Genomic DNA, 26,049 nt, shown 5'->3' with positions numbered 1-26,049 from the left:
GTTGGAGCCTGTGCTCAATCGTAGACAAAGACCACTCATTTTTCCACACCACTCCTTCATAGTTTGAATACATATTATTTTATTATAAGTACAGTTCAGTAGTTACAAAACAAAGCATCTGCCATGAGGGTACAGCAAACGGAAAAGTTTACAGCTCACAAGACAGCTCTGGGTGAGGGGCATAGGGTTGGGGTGGGAGGGGACTGGAATGCTCATACGCTGGATTAGTAAAACCCAGGCAGACACCTTCAGCTCATTTTCCCAGGTACTGCACTACAGAGAGAGAGAGAGAGAGAGAGAGAGAAGAGAGAGAGAGAACGTCTACAGGAACACAGCCAGCTTGAGCCATATGACCAGGGAAATAGATGCATCTTATCGGTCAGTTTTGGCCAATCACTAGCAGGTCCCAGTGCGTGCTGCTACACTCGGTGCCCAAGTATACAATAACACGCTACTTTTTCTTTTTTATGTTTGGCTTTTCTCATTACCAGGCGGATATGGAAGGGCTGTAGGTCTTATGCTAAAAGAATGCATTATGCCAGAAAAAAGAAGGGTTTATTTGCAAAGGAAGGAATGGGGACCCAACACTAAGCTTTGTACAGTTCATGACTCACGGCCTATGCTTTTATCAGATGGCTGAGGCTGTACATGGTGGCATGAGCTTTTAAAGGTGAAGAAAACTCTTCTTGAAAGGGATGTTTCAGAGACCAAAAGAATGGTGATCAGAGATGGACTGATCACAGAGAATTTGTCAGCGTTCACAAGAGAACAGAGGTGGGAGGGGGGAAAGTAACATTTCACAATGTCAAGGGACACACAAACACACACACATACACACTTGTCATTTTTAGTTAGTTTTTAACTTTGTACTGTATAGACTGGGTTTAGAATTACTATCACAGTGCAAAATACTTTTGGAGAAAACAAGAGAAACCCCTCTATGTATGTTTGTATGAGTTATGTATATACTGTATGGGCATATGCTTGCAGCAATATGAGAAGATTGTCAATCTTTTCTTTTTTTCTTCTTTTCTTTACATTGTAGAAGGCAAAAAGTACAGTACTTGAAAAAAAAAATCCATTCTAATAGCTACCATCTAAAACAGCTAGCTGTGTAGATGCAACAACAGATGACTGTATCTAAGGCTAGACAATATTTGTTTCCTGCTTTTTTTCTTCTTTTTAATAAGTAAATACATCAAACCATTTCAGTAGTCAGTAACACTTTGCAACATTGATCTGTGGCAGTATATTACAAATGTTTCTTCAACACTATTTTTTGTCAACACTATTGTCCTTGACATATACAGGAGAGATAAAACAAGATGGTGGTTTTCATTTTTCATCTAGCATTCTTTATCATCTTTAGTTTTCAAATATGTCAGTTGGTGTTGATTCATAACATGAGTCTGGTGTAAACTAGATATTCTTGTCACGTTGGTACTTTCTCTTAGAGGAATACAATCTGACTGTTATACTTCTGTTTTAACTCACTTTTATTTTACACCTAACTCCACACATTTCATATTTGTGTATGAGCACATATATCACTCTCTAATTAAGAAAGGTGAGGAGAGACCACTTCAACAATCTTTTCTTCCAACACACAGGCCTCTCCTTTCCTTTTAGTTGCCATGGACCATAGATCACCATGGCTACCCCACCCTGCATTCACCCAACAACTCCACCTATGTGTCATCGCATTGTTGCCCCCTCCTCTTATAAAGCACCAGATTGTCGGAGTGAGCGGTTCTACTTCAGTCCTGGTTGTTGGTGCCCTTGGGAGTGTGTGGGGTAGGAGAGATGGGTAGGCCTTGACGGCCTCGGACTGTGCTTGGTCTCCCAGGTTAGCGGGGCTTGGTCACTGAAGGAGACTGTGCTCTGGGTTGGCCGGACCGGGGGTTTCGGGAAACAGTCATGTCCAGTCAAAACCATTGTAGCATAACAGAGGTGTGTCAAAGGGCAGTGTGGATATTGTCATGTCTCTGGTTTCCAGAGGAAGCGGCAGAATGTGAAGGTTGTGTGGTTGTGGAGAGGCTGAGCATGTGGGCCGAGCTCTCCGCTCTCCTCCTGTCTGTTCCACATCAGCTGACTGAGCACTGCATTGCTTCTACTTCCATCTTGGATAAAGGAATGTGTTGCACTCATAGACATTGGACACGCAGGTAGTATTTTTTAGCCTTTTTAAGCTTTTGTTTTTTTTTTTTTTTTTTTTTTTCACAATGTCAAAGCCAAAAACAGGGACTGCACAGAACATATGGCTACAAGAAAGATTCAAGAGACGTTGAACAAATGCGCTGTGAAGCCAGTCTTTTTTTTCTTTTTTTTCCCCACAGTTTTTTTTAAAGTGTCCAGTCCACTAAAAGTCAGCAGGTCTCATCCTCTCTGCCATGCCTGCAGAGAAGCGCCGATTGCTCCTGCTTCAGCGTAATCCATCCATTGTTTTGTCTGTTAGTTTGTTTGTTCTTAAATAGTCTGTTTTTAATCAAGAGTTTGTCTTCTTCGCCACCTCCACCACCATCATCATCATCATCATCATCGTCATGGCCCCCAGCGCGTGCTTCCAGATGGTGTTAGTCTCTGTTTAGAGAGGCGTCGTGCATCTCAGAGTCGGCTAGGTTAAGCTCGGGGGACAGAGTTGGGCCGAAGCTGCCGGGACCTTCCTCCTCTGTGGCCCACAGATGAACTGCGGTCAAGAGAACAAACATTAGGGTTGCTCTCTCTCTACCTCTCTTGCTCTCTCTCTCTCTACCTATCAAATCACACACTGAACATTTTATTTGACACCACACACTACACTACACACACACACTAACAAATGCACACACACTCATACACAGATAGCGTGTACTGTCTCAGCCCTTCTTTGTGCTGATGTTAACATAGCTGACTTTATTTCTGTTGGAATAATGAACTAGGCCTGCATTACATTGCAAACTGCAAGCTAGGATTGTATCTTACTGATGAAGATCCATGGCAAATCATTGACTTACAAATGGATAATGCATGCAATGAATGTAGGAAGTTAGATGTGCTAAATATATTGTGCTGGTGAGTGCAACATGTTTTTGCAAAGTCATTGTAAAATATGATGAGGCCATATTGCCACTAATAAGTGTTTATTATTGAATGTCACTATGCTTGTTCAAAAAAGTGTTAGCCAACTATGTCTACTGTTAGGAAACTGGAGAGTAATATCCACTACTGGATTAGGTCAAAATACTTTATTATTGACGGAGAGAATAATAGAGACAATAATTGTCAACACTGTCAGTTTTACTGAATGTAAGAAATAACTACGAGTGCATTTGCGTAGAGATAAAGTTGCTGGGCAAAGGTGACAGAAACAGTAACAATAAAGGACATATGATAATTGGCAGATTTTTCAGACTTTTTCCAAGCAAGTTGTATTTTCTAGATAACGGAAATGGGACATTATGAAGTTGAACTGGGTTGCGCAATTATTGCTGAAGTTTGAATCTAGCAAAAATGCTTAGTCTTTCTAATTATGTTCTTCTGCGGTTTGAACTAAATAATACGAATGGTGTTTCATTCCCTCAACAACTTCTGGGGAAATTATTTGCCAATAAAATCTACAGAGTGCATTTCCGTGTCATGTTCTTTTAAAGTGCCTCCATGAAAGTGACAAAATGAAATTAAAACATGCTTATATTTGAGTGTGCTCGCGCAAGAACGCGATATCGGAATGAAATGAAGAGACAGAGCAGAGCCATGGAAAACTAATAACGGGATAAAACATCGTCATTTAGTTTTGCCAAAGAGCAATAACGCTGACACCTACTCTCCCCGCATTAGGCACACAATCACACCGTCACTCTCAAATCAAGATGTGTTTCTTAAAGCAGTCCACTTAAAGCGCAGTTGCCATGTGGTTTAGAAAAAGCTGACGGAGATTAAGAAAAAAGAATTAAAGCATTTCCGCCTCGTCTGGTACTAATATTGAGAGATGTGGAGATATGAATGCTTCTCTAACAACCGGAACACCAGTGATTAATGATACTATTTCACACTTGAAATACCCTTGCCCGGACCCGCAAACAAATTTAAACGACCGTCATTTCATAAAGTTAACTTTTGAAGATGGTCATATCATGCTGTCTTAATCCCTTTGATATGCCATAGCACTTTGACATATCACTGAATATCAAAAGCGGCCATTTCGCTCTTGTGCAAGTCTTTTTTTGTATGTCTCCCCACGTATTACCAAAAACAGTTGCTAGAATATGCATCAACGTACTCTGGCCACTAGATGGCGGTGCAAGCCTTCAGATTCAGTCTCCACAAATGCACCTACTCCCCAGTATCAATTCTTCAGGTCCCATTTACCTTGCTGTATACTTTAATGACAATAATGCATGTGATGCTTATTGACAAACTTACCCATTTCAGTATAAATAGATGGGGGAACTAACTGATGCCATATTTTTGCAGTGATAATTAAATTATTAAAATAATATGTGATATTAGTAGTAATAATATATTGAATTCCCCAGGTTTTAAAGTGCCTAATCTCCCAAGGGTGTTTCTTTTTTGTGAGTTCCTCTTAAAGAAACTTTCAGTAATGAGTTACAGATTAAGCCCCATATTTGATTTTCACTCTTCATTAACTGAGCCACCTGGAATGCCATTATTTAAGGACGCCTTCTCTGCTCCCCAAACAACTGCCACTGTGGTTGAGAGATCAGGCCAACTTTACAGGTTTTATAGACTGCTATTTTTTTTCCTCCTTTTTTTAGTAGGCCTGTGTGATTTCCCAACGGCACCAATAGCGCATTGCAACCCAAGAGAGAGAAGCACATATGCTGCATTCCACAAGCATCATCCAGGAACACCCTGCCAATCTAAACATGTTTTGCCCCTACGAATCGCAGAGGTTGCAATGCTTTAGCCATCAAATAGCCCACGCACAGAATTACGGATGAGTGATGCACTCGTCTGAGCATCAGATTCTAGAGAAGGTCAGCACTCCATTTATCCATCATTAATCCTATGAATTATTATTAACGAGCATGCTGCTACAAGACATACAGTATTTGGTATGGTTCCCACAGACAAGGTGCAGTACTCAAGCCCAGGATGCAATGACTTGGAGCACAAAAGGTTTTTTTCTCCCCTCTACAGGTCAGCTTGGGTAGTGCATATATAGAAAGAGCATTAGGCTGCGAGAGGCCCTGGAAACTAATACAAGACATATGGTAAGAGGACTCATAGCTCCGGGATCCATCTTATGTTAATACATGTGTCATGCTTAACAGAATGGATAAATGAAGAGGCGGACAGAACAATGGGCTAACACAAGGCTCTGCTAACTAGGGCCAAGACGCTGAGGGATACACTGGTGTGTCTGGGGTCTTCAACCTGACATTTGCACAATATATGAAGGCAAAATGGCTTCTTTTGCATCCATGCAGCAAATTTGCTACAGATAAAAAACACTTTGCAAGGGAAAGCAGCCATTCGTCATCTCCTCCTGACATCCTCCTCAAAACACTTCCCCCTGCTTGTGGAATAATATTATGTTGGGGTCTATAATCATTGGATGTCGGTATTTTAGTTTTCCTGTTTAGAAAGTATTTCAAGATACTGATTGTTGCTCTATGTGTTTCTCTATTTAACCTTTTGAAATAAATCTGACTCTATATACACAAGCAATCCAGCACAGATGAACTAATGTGAACTAGTGTTAAGAGTACAGCAATTTTAGAAAATATCTTGTCAATTCATCATGAATCTAAGGAAGTGGGGAACTACATTTTTTTAAGATGTGTGCTAGACTTTCTTTTGTTGTTCCTGCCCCGCAGGAGGCCCCAGTGTCTGCTGTAGGAGAGTGGTTTGGTCATGATATAGATGTGACTTCATTTGTCTGCCTTCCACTCATCTCGTGATCTCAATGACTGCAGCCACTATGGAAGGTGCCTCTCAGCTCTTTGTTCTCCCGCAGGCATCCGGCACGGCTGGAGAAGTGTTGTTTTTGGCAAAGGTAGGCCTCATTGTACAGCCCAGTATTTATAAATATGTAAATACAAGTACACACACAGACATACACACACGCACACACACATGCACTCGTGCGTCTGAGCGTGAGGAAGTGCACCCAAATCATATTTTTAGAAGGTTTTAATGAATACAGGATGTTTATGAATACCATTTGCTGTGATTCACAAAGACTAGAAGAATCCGCATTCACCACCCCCACCCCTCCCTCAAAGCGAAACTAGAAAAACGGGCGCATTTCGAGTCGAGACACAGACGATTGTTGTGTTGGTGGTTGTATGAGTTCACGTCCCCCCCCCCCCTCAGATGACTGGCTGCCTCCATGAGGTGTGCGAAAGGAGGAAAAATCAAGAGACAAAGTTGTACATTTGGCACAATTTAAAAAAAGGGATCCCTCTTCTCTTATTCCCCACTGGTATGGAGAACAGGAGAACAAACCTGGATTCCCTTTTGCTGCGAACATATAACTAGAGAAGCCAAATAAAGGGAACACGCTCAGATAAAATAACTTTACTCCCCACCCTCATGAGGAGCTGAACCGGTGAATAAAATCACTGAATTTAGGCACCACCACGACCTAATATGACTATTGTGGTATAGAGATAAAAAATAAGTTGAGCTACGATGTCGACGGCTCTGTGACTAACTGAAAATCACTGAAAACAACATCCTCCTCCACAACGCACAACCCTTGTCTATGACACACAAAAAAGCCTGTATAGGAGAAATAAAATGGTCTTGAGAAGATGACAGAAATACTTGAGCGAGCTATCTGACGTCTTCCCAAACTCTATTTCTGGGGCAAAAAGATTTCCACGCAGATAATACCTCCACTGAGCAATTTAAGCCCAAACACTGATGCAGCAATCTGTCTTCTGTGCCTGATAGCACTTTCTCTCCTCTCTTCTCCAAATGACTTTACTTTCATATCTAATTATATTTGCTAATGATCTTATAAGAGAATAATGGAATGTGCTTGATCTATTACCTTTTTTGCAACACATAAATACGAATGTGAAAATGGCTAAGCACTTGTGATCGCCCCCCACTCCCTCTTTTATTTATGACATCAATATTTGTCAAAATATGTAATGTTTCCCCCAAAACGACAGCAGCCAGAGTGACTACTGCTGCTGCCTTCTGAATGTGTGCTTGTGGGAATCGTACTGAAGCGAGGCGCACTGACGGACTACTTTGGACATGTGTGGCAGTGCTATGACCCCTGGGTGTGAGTGGGGCAACATGTGAACTTATAGGTGATTTACAGTGGGGCCAGGCTTGACCAGACGACCCCCAAATCAGCCTTTCCTCTTATGTTACAGCCTGGCCTTCTGTGCTGTCTCCTTGACTCCCTCACTGTGAAAATAAATCTCTGTACAACTCTTTCTTTTCCTCTATTCCTCTGTTTTCCTGTTTTCTCAGTACAACACAGACTTCCTCGTGTAACAACTCTATTCACAACAGCCAGAGCTAGATGAACTGCTACTGTCTACTGTGTCTGTACATTCATACATTTATCTAGAACTATCTCTCTCTCTCCCTCAGGCTCTCCCTCTCTTGCTCTGTCTCTCTCTGTCCTCCTCTCCTTGTCTCACCTCTGCTCTTCCTCTCTTTACCTCTTAACTGTTCTCCCTCTCCCTTACTATGGTCCTGGATACTCTCTCTCCCCTTCTTTCTCTCTCTCTCTCTCTCTCTCTCCCTCCCTCTCTGGGGCTGGTGCGGAGATGAATAGGCCCAGCGCCCCTCTGCCAAGCCCCGCCCTGGCCTCCTCTCTTAAGCCCCTGCTCCATTCTTCCCTCGCTCGTTTTCCCACAGGCCCTGGCGACGGCCACGCCACGACAGACGCACTAAACCCCCCGCATTAATGGAAGGAAATGGCATTCGATCTCCATTTGATCTCCTAATCATTTCTGCTGAAATGATAATTAGCGCCCCTTAGAATCCTCCCGGAGAGATAGATAGAGGGAGAGAGAAGGGGAGAGGGGAAGAAAAGAAAGAGATAGAGAGAAAGACAGCAAAAAATTATACTTCAGTCACCACGCCATATTCATGGCCGATAAATACATTTTTTTTAAAAAAAGAGAATATCCTTCTCGCTGTTTTGTCTTTTTACTCACATACGCTGACACACATACACAGACATACACTGACACACACTGATACACTCACAAATTACACACATACACACACAACCCCCTCGGTTTGCTGGCGACTGCTGTCTGTGATTCTTTTCAACTGACATAATCCTGATTGATTCGTTCAGCAGATAAAAACTCAGGCCACTTCTGCCCTTTACTGTGGGAACATAATACCAGCCTTTATTCAGCAACAATGTAACATAATGGCGATGGAATGTGCCCAGGGAGGGAAAAAAGGCCACGTCTTAAATGACTGTGACACTCTTGCAGCTCCAGCACAAGCTGAAGTCTGACGTTTTTAAAAAAAAAAAAAAAAATCATTAAGAGGCGATTACCAAAGTGCTCCATAGCTAACAAGGTTGAATCAAGGCTGTTGCGTAAAAAAAAGAAGTTGTCATTGTCTGTTTTCTCCTCAATGGTCCCTGATTTAGTTTTGTGCGATGAGGCTTTGGCCTGTACAGTGTTCTAGATTCTTCTCCTCTCCCCCTCCTCCCTCCATTTTAAAAAAGACGCTTTTGTTTGACAACAGGAAGAGATGAGGTCATTTTTTGTTCATCGGGGCTCATTTGATTATGAATCATGCTTTTTATTTCTCTCGGCTCTACGTGGGGTGAGCAGAGCGAGCAGCGCCGGTCGCTGCTTAAATAGGCCAAACTCGCCTGCCGATGACAAGAGGCTTAAGCAATATGTTTTCTTATTCGCCTGCGCCGGAATAAAAATGAAACATTTAAGTCGCATGCAGGGGGTGGCACACTCACAACTAAATATCACCTGTCAAAAAACACTACAGCCTCCATTATACTATCTGTCCCCGTACCAGTAGTTCATCAAGCGAACACACGCACACACTCACGCACACACACGCACGCACGCACACACACGCACGTACTGTACGTACACACACACACACACACACACTCACGCACAGAGTGTATGTACAGGGGCCTGAGAGTCTCAGTGTCTGAGACAGTCTAATGATATTCAGCAACTCCCTTTCTTGCTAGCATGTCTTGTATTAATTGTGTGCTCTAATCTGGGAGCCCCGGTCCCGGCGGAGAGCGCGGCGGTATTATTCGCAGAAGCGCGCCGCGCACCGCCGCCGTATCCACTTACTCATTTTGTGTGGCGTCGGGCTGCGGTGGGAACGGCCCGGATGCCCGGCGCCCGGCTGAGGGGGCTCAGTCAGTCGGCCCGCTGCCCTAGGCCCGTCCCTCAGAGCTTCTTGCCAAAGAGCGGCGACGCTGTCTGTCACTCGCAGATTGCAGGAGCGATAGAGTTAGACACAGCGAAAGAGAGAGAGAGAGAGGGAGAGAGGGAGCGAATGGTACTTTCTCTGTGTGTGTGTGAGGAGAGACGACAGAAATAGTCACAGCAAGAGGAAGAGAGGAATGGAAGGAGACACAGTGCCTTTAATCCTCTTCAATGGGACCTGTCAGTGCTACTTCCTCCCCAGGTCCCCCCAGCAGCCTCAGAGATCACCTGCCATCCACTCAACACCTTAGTGAGGGAGACAGCCAGGGGAGCAGCCCTCCACACCCCACCCCAGCCTTCTCCTAGTGAGCCAGCCAGAAGCACTTTAACACTTTAAAATACGTCTGGGAGAGAAGCTGACCAGAGAAGAGAGAGAGAGAGAGAGAGAGAGAGACTAACAGGAAGGAGGAGGGTGGGACTGACTTGTCTGTGCTGCCAGTGACAAGTGATGGAGGCAAGCTTTGACTAACTCTGTGTTCGTTTGGACTGAGATGAGAGAAAACAAGGCGAGTAGCGATAGGACTGCTATACTCCTGGGAACGAGGCAAAAAAGAAAGTGAAATCACAAGTCTTTAAAAACTAGTCGACACTAGCAGTCAGAATCCTCAGAGGGAAGATTATTACCACCATTTTTTACACTTACACCAAAGGGTTCAGTAACCCACATTGCTGTCCTATATTAATCCCTCAAATGAAAAAGATGAAGAAAAATAATAATATACAAGAAAGGGAAAAAAAAATAAAAAATTATTAAAGCATCTTCAGTCTAAGACACTCATCTGTAGGTTGATCTTTCTGAGTCATCACCCCCCTCCCTCCCCCACACACACACACACACACGCACACACACGCACGCACGCACACACACACACACACACACACACTCACGCACACACACGCACGCACGCACACACACACACACTCACGCACACACACGCACGCACGCACACACACACACACACACACACACACACACACACACACACACACACACACACTCACGCACACACACGCACGCACGCACACACACACACACACACACACACTCCCCACGCACACACGCACGCGACGACACACACGCACGCACTGTACGCACACACACACACACACACACACCACGCACAGAGTGTGTATGTACAGGGGCCTGAGAGTCTCAGTGTCTGAGACAGTCTAATGATATTCAGCAACTCCCTTTCTTGCTAGCATGTCTTGTATTAATTGTGTGCTCTAATCTGGGAGCCCCGGTCCCGGCGGAGAGCGCGGCGGTATTATTCGCAGAAGGCCAAGCAAGCCACCCAGATCCACTACTCATTTTGTGTGCGCTGGCTGGTGGGAAACGCTGGCGATGCCGCGCCCGAAGCCGCGGGCTCAGTCAGTCGGCCACGCTGCCCCTAGACGCCGTCCCCTCAGAGCTTGCGCGCGCGCGAGAGAGAGCGACGCTGTCTGTCACTGCGCAGATTGCAGGAGCGATAGAGTTAGACACAGCGAGCGAGAGAGAGAGAGAGAGAGAGAGGGGAGAGAGAAAGCGAACGAATGGTACTCTGTGTGTGTGTGTGAGAGACAGACAGAAATAGTCACAGCAAGAGGAAGAGAGGAATGGAAGGAGACACAGTGCCTTTAATCCTCTTCAATGGGACCTGTCAGTGCTACTTCCTCCCCAGGTCCCCCCAGCAGCCTCAGAGATCACCTGCCATCCACTCAACACCTTAGTGAGGGAGACAGCCAGGGGAGCAGCCCTCCACACCCCACCCCAGCCTTCTCCTAGTGAGCCAGCCAGAAGCACTTTAACACTTTAAAATACGTCTGGGAGAGAGAGCGACCGAGAAAGAGAGAGAGAGAGAGAGAGAGAGAGAGAGAGAGACTAACAGGAAGGAGGAGGGGTGGGACTGACTTGTCTGTGCTGCCAGTGACAAGTGATGGAGGCAAGCTTTGACTAACTCTGTGTTCGTTTGGACTGAGATGAGAGAAAACAAGGCGAGTAGCGATAGGACTGCTATACTCCTGGGAACGAGGCAAAAAAGAAAGTGAAATCACAAGTCTTTAAAAACTAGTCGACACTAGCAGTCAGAATCCTCAGAGGGAAGATTATTACCACCATTTTTTACACTTACACCAAAGGGTTCAGTAACCCACAATTGCTGTCCTATATTAATCCCTCAAATGAAAAGATGAAGAAAAATAATATACAAGAAAGGGAAAAATAAAGAATTATTAAAGCATCTTCAGTCTAAGACACTCATCTGTAGGTTGATCTTTCTAGTCATCACCCCCTCCCCATTACACACACACACCTCCACCCCCTCTTCTCAAACTCCAACATGGTGGTGAAGCAGTGTGATGGAAAATCACGAGCACCTGGCTGATTTTTTAATGTGATTTCGCCTGCTTTCCCTGCCGGTCTCCGATGATTCAACAGTTCCCAGTCTAACATCTGCTACTTACTCTTACTGGGTCTCAATTAAGACAGAGCTATTTATGAATAGACTCTTCTTTACGTTTCCGACTTTTTTCTCCGCATATCGATGGCAGGATGGCCACCGAGACTTCCCCCGGCTCTAACCAGATGTTTCCAGCACGGGGTCAGCGAAGGCCCTGGCGTTCAGCGTCCAAGCCGCTCTGATGTGCACGTGAACGCGGCGGGTTTCAGGGGTCGCGTAAGCCATCAGAGAAAAGCAGGATGCGTCCTGTTTTGTTGTGATGGCTGTTAATATGTCCTGCTATCACTTTAGGTAGAGGTAGAAAAAAAGGGATAGTTTTAAAGAAGCGTTCTCAGAGGATCCCCTCCAACCACGGCTTCCAGAGTGGATAATTAGCAGAGATGAGGGGGCCCCCCGGGAGCTCCTTGCTACCATCACCTCCTTCTCTCCGCTCCTCTCCTCTCCTCCCGCCACACTCACTGGGTCTGCTCCTCACCCCTCAGCCACGCCACAGCTCATTCTCTCACCACCCTTCCTATACATACACAATCATATGCACCCCCACATATATCTAATAGCATTCTTTAAATGAATACAATTACACCATTGGCATGGGATTGCCTCAGATATGCTCAGCAATTGCAGTAGGCATATGTATGAGCACATTAAAAACAAGCAAAACTGGAGTTAAAAGAAGAAAATATCGTTTTCAAGGGGGGCCATTTTTCTTCTCGCATTTAAATTAACAATGCAGTGTCGCTATACATACTACTGTACAACATGCATTTTCTCTATGGCAGTCCAGTTACCAGGGCTATTTTGAAGCCTGGGTCTGTGCTATTCTCCAAGGTTGTCACCAGGCACTAAACCCTTGCTCTTTGTCTGAAGGTTCAGCAACCCCTCTGGACCTGTTCCTTTCTCTCCTGCACTTTGGTTTTAATTTACGGCCTCGGCGTGGGAGAATGGATACATGTGGAATTATATCACACATTACAGAGTGCTGCAAGTATGTAGCATGAGAGTGTGTCTGTGTGTGTCTGTGTGAGTAACCGAGTGGGAAAGAGGGAGACAGTAGGGTGGAGGGGCTCTGTCACATACACATTTTTTTTTTTTATATCTTACCTGGACTGGACCTCAACCATATCTAAACACATTCAGTTTATAATGCACTCCTCTCCTTGCCTCTTTCTATCTCAATCAAACACACACACACACACACACACACACACACACACACACACACACACACACACACACACACACACACACATGCTATACAGACCTTGAAATGAAACATGCAGGAAGTATAATTCTTTGTCTTGCCCACACATGAGACCAGTAAGTCTGATGTCCTTAACCAGAAATGTGCAGAGAACAGATGAAACGAAATGAAACACGCCTCTATAACAAATCACATATTCAGATCTGCATTCTGATTGCAAACTGTGCCATTGTTTAGCTTCCCTTATTTACTGTACCAGCAGAAGTAAGACGTTGTTAGAGAACAAAATGTCAAACTATTTACGTGTCCGGGTAAGCACTTACGGCAAGTCCCTTTTCATTTGACACAACCATAAACACTTGCGTGAGATCAAGAAATGCTCTTCAGAGACCGAGGCTCCATTCGGAGCTGACAGATATGGCATGAGTTTTCCATGCTGCCTCGCACAGACAAGGGAAATCCATTCAAGGAGTAGATATGAAAAGAGAGAGCTTTTTGACTTTTAAAAAAAGAAGAAAGAAAAGAAGAAACAGAGAGAGCGAGGGAGAAAAGGGAAAAGAAAGAAAAAACGTGAAGGCTGTGAGTCGTCACTGTAGATACATCTGTAGGGATGTGTCCTGATATGGTGGAAATTGACGTATCAATTTAAAGCGCTACCCTTCTTTGCCGTGTGTCTTATTTATGAACGTGTAGGAGAGGAACAGGGGCGGCTCAGCCCACTTGATAAATAAAATAGGCAGCGCACTCTGTGCCGGTGTCAAAACGCAAATCTGCAGATATCAATTATTCATCCCTGAACCCTGTTTATGAAGCCCGGACGCTCTGTTCTAATACCCACGGACAAAACATATCAACAGTGTGCTGGACACAGGCATTCTGCAGAGCCATTACTTTGTGTACTCCTTTAATTGAGTCTTCATAAATTACCAAGTAGGTCAGGTCCTCTTAGTTATTTTTCTCCGTTCAGCCGGTGTTGCTGGGGGAGACTCCTACTAAGCAGTAGGAGGTATCTGCTGGTGGGCAGCACGATTGTTCTTAAGGGTATATAGTGGTGGGAAGGACAAGAGGAGCGCCAGAGAAAAAGGAGGAGAAGGGAGTGGCACAGCTCCACTGTATGGCCATCAAGAAGGGCTTAAGTGATATTAAGCCTCACGTACATCTTACTCCTCCTATTCAGCAGATTAACAAGGGTGTCTGCTTCTCATGGCTCAAAAGATGAAATAAAAGCCAGTGCCGAACAGCTTGTGCCTCAGAAGGACTACTCATATAAACCCTGTGTGCCATGGCTTTACTTCTATACTCAACAGAAAAAGATGAATTACTTGAAACATTTTAAGTATTAGCTGCAGTTATACTAAAAGTACAGCTTAAGACAAAACATTTGTATTAGTAACAATAGTAGTCGTAGTAATAATATAAAAAGTGCTGTGATAGCTTTTGTAACTGTAGTAGCAGTGTTAGGAATTAATGCTGTGGTATCAGAATTTAATCAGAATGATAATAATAAGACTGTGGCAGTACTAACTTGATAGAAAGCGATAAGGAAGTAATAGGTACACTCACTGTTCTACTTGCAATTCTGCAGTTACCCCCACAATTATCCTGTTTTGTTCACTTTCTACTCCCATTGTGTTTTGGCAGGCCGATCCATAACATTCCTTTTGTTCCACTTCAATCTCCGCTCTTTTTCCCAAGCCTGAGAAACTTCAGACATGAGAACCATTAGCCGTTTCTAATATAAAACCAGTGAAATTTACCTGGGATTATAAGTCATTGACAAATAACCTTGCTGATAGATGCGAACTAGATTTTGTTCAAAGCACTCCGACAGCCTCAAAAGAGATTAGCTCAGTTCTTATCAGGTCAGGGATGTCACGGGGGAAATGTGTTTAAAGTCACATTGATTTATTGAAAGATTTTCCAATAAGGAGACGTCTCTTGACTTCGAGACAAAAGTGTGTGTGTGTTTGTGTGTGTGTGTGTGTGTGTGTGTGCTTCATACCGGCGGGGTGAACTTTTCACAGCTACAAAGGAAAGCAGACAGAGCACTGTATTTGATGCGAAATAAAGCAAAACTGTAACAAGAGATGTCTTTTTGATAACTCCAACCGGCTTCTCTCCACCCGGCCCCTCTGTCTCTCTGCTGATCATCTCGCTGAAAGCGGTGATGGTGGGAGTGTAGGCTGTGGAGGACAGCTGTCAGGCCGGCCTTAGAGAGCCCTTTGTTCCCCAGAGTGAGAGATGTGGAGAGAGGGGCATTAAATTGACACTATTACCTTCTTAAGAGTAATTATGCACCTTTTCGCAGCAGCAGTCTGTGGGAACCAGAGGCCTCTGGCCCTAGGGTCCCCCGGAGAATGGAGGGATGAGAGATGAGTGCAGGCACTATCACTCCACACTTCTTGCAGTGAGAAACCCTTCCCTGTTTCCCTGCACGTCCCTCCCTCTCTCTCTCTCTCTCTCTGTCTATCTCCCTCTCTCTCTCTCTCCCTCTCTAGTGCTTGCCTGCTGCTTCGTTTGATCTCGGAGGTCCTCTGGCACCCTGGGGAGCCGTCCCACCATTCTTGGCCCGGTGTGATCCTGGGGAGCACCTTCTGCTATCTATTTTGTGACCATACTGTCACCCCACCACGCAATCCTGTCCAAACTCTTTCACACAATCTGTCAGCCACGGCACCTTGCTACTGCCCTGAACCCGGGCTGTCATGACAACCTGAATGTTCTAGCCACAACGGCCACCGACATCCCCAGAAGCGCCCCACGTCCAGGGCTCTGGGTCCCAGCAGACCGCTCGGAGAGTTTGTTTGAATCACACCACTGGGCTAAGCCCTGTAAATGGACTCATACTTTTTAGTGCAGGCGACCGTGTGAGTGTGTGTGAGTGTGTGTGTGTGTGTGGGTGGGGGGTGTGCTTTCTAAGAGCCCCAACTCAAAGCAGGAATGGCTATTCTCTGAGGTGCCGCTGTGGTCAACAACAGAAGCAGGATAATATTTTTATGTTATCAGAAACACTCCCACGTTTGTTTTCCTCTGCGCTCGATGGCGGCTGCTCGGGGATGACAGGAAATCACGGCGTTTGTTAAAAAGCCGCCCCCCTCCTTCCTCTTCCCGCCTCAGCTGCATGGGAGCGTGGGAGGACGGAGAGCACAATGATCTCTTGTTCAAATGAAAGGCTTTGTGTATTCATCTATAACTGCCCGCCATGCAAAGATAACCAGCCGGACTGCAGATCGATAAATAAATACGAGACGGGGAGAAAAACAATGAAATATGAAGGCAGACAAAGAGAGTGAGAGAGGGAGATTGAGAGAGAGAGAGACAGAAAGAGAGAGAGTTACAGAGAGAGCCCTCATCTCCTTTCATTTCATTGTGTGATTAATGAGGTCTGACAGAATCCAACCTGAGGTCCTCTCTTTAACAGTGCATCCTGGTCAAGCCCAGCTCCCACGTCCAGGAGCATGAGGCTCTGATGCAGGTGGGCGTGTGTGTGTGTGTGTGTGTGTGAGCGCGCTCTGGGTTAAACCAGCGGCGGGGGAGAGGCAGTGCCTGCGGTTCACGCCGGAGGTTATCGCCGAGGGACAGCAGCGAGTGTGCTGGGTGGCGACGCGAGGGAGAGCCCTTATTTAACGTGGCGCGCCACGCGGAGGGGAAACGCTGCTCGGCGGGCGCGTCTGTGTATCGCTGAACAAACAGCGCCTCGCCGCCTTAAAGCCTGCCTGCCCAGAGGCCGATCAAACGGCCCAGTGTTTGGGTGAAACGATATCGACAGAATGTCAAGCACAACAAGCGCTGCAAGTGAGGGAGGGGGAGGGGGTTCACACACATACACACACACACACACACACACACACAAACACTATCAGAGACATCCTCACACACACATACACAAACACACACACCGCAAGACACACATTCTCAAACATCTCGCTAACTGTCAATCAAGAAAAACAGTCAGTGATTATGGATGTGTGCAAAAGGAGTGGATGTGCGCGCGGCCAGATTGAGCCAGAAGTGGGTATGGAGCCAACAGATAGCAGAGCAGAGGGATGGATCACTCCACACTTACTGTACAATACAGTTGCATTTCAATCGCTCATGTTTGGCACAAATCTACAGATGATAAATTAAGCCCTGAGTGAAGAGAGACAAAAAAATACACACAGAAAACATGATGGGACTATATCTGGTTCAATAGTGCGCCTGAAGCCAAAAATGAGTAATCTTTGGGCAATTGTGTCCGTTCGGATGGAATAGATTCAGGGCCGGATATCAGAGGCATGTGCAAATAAAGAGTTTCAAAAAGAAAGAAAAATCAAAAGCAAAAGCCAAAATCCAAACACAGCATCAGAGGGTTATAAATGAGCCTGTGGTAGAAGCCCCCCCCCACACACACACACACGTACGTATATACATCCCTCACACAATAACACTCATGTGACCACCACCAGGGCAGCATGGCCTGGATCAGGAGCGAGGGGGTTCTGCTTCTCATCTGCAATCGCACATGTCAGGCGACGAGCGCCAGAGCCCTGTCCGTCACGCCAGAGCCCCCCCACACACACACACACACACACCACCCTCACCCCCACTCTGCTTATGCACGCCGCTCGCCCGCCCAGGGTCCCAGCAAATCTCACACTGCCTTTGCGAGGCCCCCAGGGGCTGCCCAGCAAAATGCCTGTCAGCTGGCCCGGGCACCTCCCTTGGGAACCATCCTGTGCCAGTGGCCCCTGATGACCTCTAGGTGGTGCAAGTCTTTTGTTTGTGTGAATGCATATTTGTATGTGTGTGTGTGCGTGTGTGTGTGTGTTGCGCATGCGAGGGTAGACTTTGCATGAGACAATAAAAACATTAATTTGCCCTGAAATCATTCCTGACGTAAATGTAAAATGGTGCCCATTGGAACCCAGTAATGAAGCATGCTGCATCTCTGCAGCTCCTAATTTGACTAGTTAAATGACTCCATTACGTGTCTAACAGACAGAGGCAAATCATTTCTGGTCAGTTGAGGCTCACTTACCCGCGTCGATGTGCTGGGGAAAATGTAAAGTCTATTGCGCCTACTTGTGCCTTTTCTGTCTCTGCCTCCACAAACATCTTATTACTTTACCCTGACAAAACAAGGGGGAGGAAAAACAACAGTCCTGGGATGGCTTGCTCTCTCTCTCTTTTCTCTCTGTCCCTCTTTCTCTGTATGTGTGTGTTGGCATCCCTATGTTAACTTCAAATCCAGGAGAAATGATCAAATGATGCATTGCTCAATAAATAAATGAATAGTCCAAATCTGTCTCTTTTTTCCCCCTCCCTTCAGTGACGGGACGTTTAATTGGGACTGGTGTAGTGATAACCTTGTCAGAGAAAAGCATTTTTGCCTTCATTGCAAAAGTGGAGTAGGGAGGAGGGGGATGATTAAAAAATATTGAATTATTAAAGAGACTGCCTGCTGTCCATCACTGTCACTTAACACATGTCGATGGAGAGACGTCGTCCTACCAGTGGCGGCATGGACATCTGTTTCCAATAACAACACCCCAACCCCCACACACACACACACACACACACACACAATCATTCTGCAATTGGCTTTAATTAATTTGTTTGTTTGTGTCTAAAGCTCCACACATGCATACACAAATCACGCAAGCACAACCATACACCTATCTTTTTGTTAATGATCTCTGTGTGGATTCTACTGAGGATGCTTGCCCACTGAGAGACTGGCATGTCTGAACACGTTTAGCTTCATATGTGTGAACAAAAACCACACACACATGGACACACGTACGTACGCCGCACGCGCGCACACACACACACACACACACAGCTTTATGAAGCTAGAGACGTGCCATATTTGTAATGTGTAATAATCTGTCTGGTGTAAGTCGTCTTGGGTGACAGGTGCATGTCTGTGCAGGCGTCTGCAGACGGTGGCTGATTACGTAAGCGAGACTCATGCTGTCGGGTGAGGTGGAGTGGCCAGTACGGCAACAGACTTAAAGCTTGGTAATCACACAGGCCAAGATCATCCCTGATGTTCCTTTATACTCAGAGACACATATGTACACATACGCACAAACACACACACATGCTTGTGTGTCGCAGTAGTGAGAAGAGGGAGCTTGAGTTGACAGGTGAGATTAGAGAAGGTGTCCTTTCACTGAGAGCTCACAGGGTCGTGGAAAAACTGAATTGATCCCTGGCACCTCACCGTGTGAGCTAGACATGAATGAATTCATCATCTTTACTTAATAATAGTGTCAGACTCATCAGAGACTTTGTGTACCATTGGGATGTGGTCAAATTCTTAAGTGCCTTTAAGTGTCTGACTGTCTGTCCACTCATAAAACTGGATGGCAAAATGTCTTGTGAAAAAGCATGGCGCGAGTCTCAGAAATAGTGGTAGTGGGCCCACCTTTTAAAATCTAGTGTTGGTCTCCAAATTCTTTCCTCTCATGCATGAAAACACACACACACACACTTTCTCTCTCTCTCTCTCTCTCTTACACACACATGCTCACACACACACACACTGGGTGGCTGGGTGATGCTGCCCTTGGGCACTCCCTCTGTGGCACTAATGCCACCAGCTGCTCAGCGCTGGCCTGAGTGAGACAGCCTGGCCTAAGTCTCACGTCCATAAACGGCTTAATGCGAAAGGTAATTATGTAGTCTGATTTCACAGACGCTGGATTTAAGAGCTAACTATACCAGCGCTCTCTTCATGACACATGTCTGGGGCTATTCATAGCCGTGGTCAGGCGCCTGACGAAAAGGTAGAAAGGCTCAGAGATAAATGGACAGATAGATGGAGGTGATTACACATTTTAAGGTTCAATGTACAGTATATTTATACTGTGTCGGGGTATATACTCTACAGTGTGTTTGGTACAAACCTGAAGACATTCATTACAATTATTATGAAAATTGAATACACAGTTTACATAGATGGCAATAAGAATGAATAAACTCTATGTACTATGATGTGCTGGATATTGTACAGTACTTTGATTTGTCTCTTCGGTATCTATTATATACCTAGAAGGTGCATTTAGTCATAACACACATTCTCACACACACACTCACTATTTCTCTCACAAAAGCTGTCGTGTTCACATGGTCAGTGAGTAATATAGACATACATCTCCACTGGTGTGTTGGAGCAGTGGGTGTGTGTAGATTGGGGCCTTATCTCGCGCAAAGAGCGCTGGAGTGGAGTGTTTTCAAGGCCTGGCTGCCCCCGCCAGCTTCCTCTTCCTCCTCCTCTCTTCCCTCCCCCTCGCTTTAGGTTAACATTGCTGAGCTTTTTTTTTTTTGGGAGGGCGGAGGGGGGGTAGTTGTGGGGGGACTGTTGATCCTCCTGAAGAGGACAGATCAAATATTCCACTCCAGTCGGAGCGCGCCTTCCGTTTCAGGGCGCAGATATGATTGGGGTTGACGGACGGGGCCGGGGGTTTGAAGTCTTAACAGACAGCGCTACTTTGATATCCTCACTCACAGTGTATCACCAAAGACACAGGGAAGACAGAGGGAGAGGGAAAAGGGGGAGGTGTGTGTGTGTGTAGGGGGGTGGGGGTGATGGTGGAGGAGAGGAGAGGAGAAAGAGGAATGAACAAAAGCATCTGTGGAGTGGTCAGGGCCAGCGGCAGCTTGTGTCGGAGGCTTTTTGAAGTTTAATTCGCCCCCCTCTTTCCCTTGCAACCCCCATCCCTCCCTCTCTCCCTCCCTCTCTCTCTCTCTCTCCTCCAGGCCCCCGCTCCCTCTCTCTCTCTCTCTCTCCGACTCTTCCTGCTCTCTGCTCGCACCCGTTGGCGACACGCTAGATGGTGCTGGTCCAGGAAAGCGCAGCTGAGCGACTACCCAGGAAAAGGGCTTTATCTCCACACACTTACTCTGTTCCACTGAGGGGACTTCTAAGATCACAACGGCCAACACAAAAGCCAGACTGTGTGGGCTATAGATCAGCCGGCCTCTCGAACACACTCTGAAGGCCACAACATACTTTGGAGACATTAGATGGTTTTTTCAGAGTGACCATTGGGCCAGACTCAAATCAATGAAGAGTGCACCTAACAAGATGCTAGAAAAACTATAAAAACATGTATTTAAACAGTCATCTAGAGACTCTGGAAATACCCTAAACTGTAAACCATATCAGGTTTTAGCTTTGGGATGAATTATTGTGATGGCTGTTGGTAATTTTCATGTTACTGAAAGTATAAGCTGCTAATTGTAGAAAAAGTCCACTAAGGATGCTGCTATACAAGTAGAGTTCAAATGTAAGATGCAGAGCAAAAATGACTTAAAGACAAAAGCATACTTAAAGGCATGCTAGCAACAGATTCATCATGTCTTTTGAGACTTGAATGCTACTACCTCTTTTTCACACACAAATGTGATGCTGTATTTGATTTATCATTTTTAGTTTATGCCAAGCAGTTTAAATTATTTTTAGCAATAGCAAATTCTTTTCTCAAAACCTCCAACATAAACACCCACATACACTCACACAAACCTAAAAAGGACCAAACAGATGTCATGTTTCGATGGCAGTGATAGAGTTAACAGGTCGCTGTTTTCTTTTTTCCCCTTTTTCTTTTTAAATGTCTGCCGTATAAACAGATTTTGTTGCTGCTTAAAGTGGGCTCGAAATTAAAGCATATCGTTTTACACACATATTGCATGCATATTAGCCAGCCCCAGCTGCCCGTGTCCTGTTCTTAAGAGCCATATGATTAAGTTAGGCGAGCTGGATATCAGATAAGATTTAAACCCCCTTCTCCTCTCCTGCTCCCTTTTGCATTTTACTGCTAACTTATTAAATGGAGGGAAATGGCATTATTTCTCTGAGTGTATGTGTAATTATTGCCACACACCTGTGACTCCTGCCATCTTCGACAGGAGGCGAAGAGGATGAGGGAGGCAGGAGACAAGAGGAGAGCGAGCGGGAGAGAGAGGGAGATGTCGCTTTGAGCAGCGGGAGTTCTCATTTAAGGGGAAAAAACACAGGAGGAAAAACAGAGAGCTTGTTAATCAGAGTCTCTCTGTCACTGGCAGTACATTGATATCCTAATGATTCACACGCACAAAAAAAAAAAAAAAAACGATGACATCAGAGCCCCCTGATGTATGCAAAGCTCTCCACACTTCCAACAAAACTTCAAAAATTAAAAGTGAAATGACAATCCCCCCCCCCCCCATTTCATTTGTTTTTGGGGTTTTTTTGCATTGTTTTCCACTTTCTCTGGACAGCAGACAAGGAGAAAAGAGGAAAAAAGAAGAAGTCATCTATGCGTCAAATTAGCCAAATATGTTCACTCTTGCACACAGCAGAGAGAGCACGGCGCTTGCTTCTCCTCTGAATGCAACATTTGACTGAATGTTGATCCTGAGTCCTGAGCCAAGAGTTTGGTTTTTTTCACTGGACCACCCGGTGGAAGGCAACATGTGAAATAGCACTCAGAAGACAAAGGAAATTACCTATTAAAGATGGAGAAATGATCTTCCTTTGCCCTCGCTCCAAAAAGTGACTCACGATGTTGTAATTGTTTACCTTTGACACTGACCATAATTCTTACAGCCGATGCCGCTGTAACTGAATATTTCAGCATGTCTTTTTCAGAAGCCAGGCTGTCTTCCTTCTCTCCTTTTTTCCCTCCTCACTCTCTCTCTCTCTCCCTCTCTCTCTCTCACACACATGCGCACACACACACACAAACACAGCACTTCAATCCTCTAAGCGGGCACACCGGGGCCTCAAATGTCATGGAATCACTTCCAGTGTGCCTTCAATGTCCACACCAGCCTCACACGGAGCCTTAGACAGACACATGAGGAGAAGATATCAGGTTGTTATGTTTGATATACAGAATGTGCCTGGCCCTCTCACCAAGATCCATCAACAACTCGTCTGGGTCACCTAACATGTGACCTTGGTGTTCCCTTGCTGGTGATTTTTTTTTTTTAACTTCCCTCAATTTTTTTCCCCCTCGCTGACACTCAGTAAGGGGCTGTGAATAAAATCTAATCACAGTGGTGGGCTTTACTGTCAGCCCTGCTTTCCTGCTCTGATCTAAAAGCATGGAAATAGCAGCATTTTCGGTGTAATGTTTTAATAGAAAACAGATGGCCGCAGATGTAGGGCCGCCCAGTGCTCGGTGACATGTCTTTAATATTTTAGAGTGGTCTTGCTGTAAATGTAGAAGCAGCTGTTTCCTCCTGTTGTAAATTCTGGAGTTTTTAATTTGTGATTGACAGCTATTGGATTTACTGTAAATTACAGGAATGAATATGGAGGCATGGCAACGCCAGTAGGGAGTGGGTCGGCAGGCGGGGGGTGGGTGGGTGGTTATGCCGTTCATGGCTGAGTAGATTTATCTTTTCTCAAGCGTTGCTGTGTTTATTTTTTCACCATTCTTCCCCTTCTTCATCCTCCTCTATCTTTTTACTGCTGAGCCACAGTCTGTTTAAACACACAGCTGTCCATCCATCTCTATATGCCCTGATATTTAAATGTACATGAATATTAAAGAGTTGCGGCTGGCTCGGATGTGGTGGGGGTGAGGTGTGGAGGAGAAGAGAGGTTGGTGATTGTTGTCTCTCTCTGTGTGTGTGTGTGTGTGTGTAGGTTCTGAGTTCCTATTCCTATGTGTTTGTTTAGCTGCTGTTCGTTTAGTTTTAATGTCAGCCGTGAGCACAGTTCCCTTGACGCTGGAGGTAGAGGTGATTGTCATCAATTCGTATCTTGGCATTTAAACCACCTGCTTCAAATACACGCATTTGAAATGCAAATAAACTGCATATGCCCAGACAAATTAAAAAAACACGGGGAGTAAACACTTTTGAAGTCATAACTTTTCCCCATTTTTTTTCCATCGGGGAGTTGCACTGTCAAATGTTCTTTTTCTTGAGGAGGCAACGGCAGACAGATAATGCCTTTCACTGCAAACCTGCATAATGCTAACTGATTATATATTTATTTCTGGTTTTGTTCACAAGGCATTGAGAGCGTTTCTGCTTTTTTTTATCTTAGCCTGAGCATGATTCCCCATGCCTCTTCTTGAGCATATTCAATTAACTGCACTTTTCCCCTCCAGTTCAGACTCAGAAGAAAATATATTATGCTTTCCTTGTTTTTTTTTTCATTCCCTGACGCTACTGTTATTTAAACATCAATAGCTATACATCTTCTTTAGCATTGACCCCTTTCCATATTGATATTTGTATATGATCATTACTTTTCCTCCTTGTGCTTTGTCTCTCTGCGTCAGCTCCAAGGTGTAATATCCAATACTGCTGTCTTTGCATTCAAAGGGGCAATGGCCTCAGTTCCACTTCACTGTATCAGACAAGCCAATAGATGACATTAGGCAGGACAGCTTTTTAATGAACGAAGCGCATCATTTTTCATAAAGTGTCTATTTGGACATGATGGTGTTGTGCTAACCAAATCAGTGTGCTACACAGCCCTAACTCTTTTCTCTCGCTCTTTTTTTTGTTCCATTGCTTTGCCTATTTTGGGCCAGACTGTGTGTAAGCGAATACGCTGATAAGGATGAGCTTTTTAATCAGGCAGATGGGCAGTCAGCTTAAATGCTGGGCCTGCATTGTCATATCACCATCATCACCACAATCATCATCATGATCCTCAGCAGGGACATTACAATCGTCAAAGCTGTCATCATCATCATCATCATCATCATTGTCATCATCTCCACCATCATCATCACCAACATCCTCATCAGCCTGGCTGTCAGAGTATTCGGTGAAACAACAATGACAGCTTTGAGACTACAACCTTGCAACGTGGATATCTTACTTTGGCGGAATGACAATAAACCAATAAACATCAACACTTTTCAAGAGCGAAAGAAAAAAAAACAAGTGGAGGAGTGAGAAAGAAAGAAGAAGAGAAAAGACAACTTCGCCCTGGCGCTGCCCAGCGTCTCTCTGTTCTTCCACTTTTGATAAGAAAGTTGCTGAATGTTGTTTTTCAAATTAACGAGCAAGGCTTTTCATTTTGTCAGATGAAGAAAGGGAGAGGTAGAGACAACAGAAAAATATACAAACAAGCAACCACACACGTGAAACAGATTCATTAGCGTCACTGCCCCCCCCCCCCCCCTCCTGACGTGAGGGCCACACCTCGCAGCTCATTGATTTGGCGGGCGAGGGCGGCGGGCTGACGTGTCTATTCGGGACGTGGCGGGGGGGCCCAGCGAGGAGTTTGTGGCGAAACGGCTGTCACTCGCATTGACGGGCGCTGCGACGTCGTCGTCGAGCAAACGAGGGCTCTGGCACAGCGCGGTGCAGCGCGGCACAGGCTCGGGCTCAGCCCGGCCCGGTTCAACCCGCGTCACCCGCTCTCCCGTTCACGGGGCCTGTCAGACGGGAGCGCCTGACAAGATGTTACTTAATTGTGTTTTAAAAATGTGATGACACCTCGTCTCTCTCTCCCTCTCACGCCTTTTCTCATTCTCCCTCTCTCTCTCTCTCTCTGAGATGGTACGTCTCTTAATGCAATTAAACATCATGAAAACAAGGTAACGGAGGTGTGTGGATGGGAGGGGGCTGGTTAGTGGGGAGGCAGGATGGACTACCTGCAGAGAGTAGGCATTCAAATGAGAGCATAATAAGAACATCACAAAGGGTGTGTGTGTGTGTGTGTGTGTGAGGAGTGTGTCTGTGCAGGGGAGACGTGTTGTCTCCGCGATGACAACAACATTATAAAAGTCAGGTAATTAAAAAGCGTACTTTGTGTTTTGTCAAAGTGGCTGTCATTATTGAAGTTCTGCATGTTGCAGTTTCTTTATTTTTTGCTTATGCCCCGTCGCAATGCACATAATGATGTGAAGAGAAAATAAAAACGACATGAGCTAGTAGAGAAACAAGAGGACAAAATAAATAATCAATCAAATTATTAAAACAGAAAAGTTCCACTGTTCTCAAGGACATGGAGTTCTCGGGCATTCTGTTGGAGCTGTCCAGCAGAAGAAGAAAAAATAAATAA

At 45.2% G+C, this 26,049-nt stretch overlaps 1 protein-coding gene across 1 annotated transcript in view; it reads right to left on the bottom strand.

The window, feature by feature from the left end:
• Nucleotides 1-1,028: 1,028 nt before the first annotated feature.
• znf536 (zinc finger protein 536) overlaps nucleotides 1,029-26,049 on the bottom strand; it is a 158,867-nt gene continuing 133,846 nt past the window's right edge. The window contains 1 exon segment of the mRNA XM_048262699.1: nucleotides 1,029-2,686. Coding sequence (XP_048118656.1) covers nucleotides 2,574-2,686 — 113 coding nt within the window. The 3' untranslated portion in view covers nucleotides 1,029-2,573.

Source organism: Alosa alosa, chromosome 14 (genome assembly GCF_017589495.1).
Source record: "Alosa alosa isolate M-15738 ecotype Scorff River chromosome 14, AALO_Geno_1.1, whole genome shotgun sequence".
Taxonomy (NCBI): Eukaryota; Metazoa; Chordata; class Actinopteri; order Clupeiformes; family Clupeidae; genus Alosa; species Alosa alosa.
This window is presented reverse-complemented; position numbering and strand designations above follow the sequence as displayed.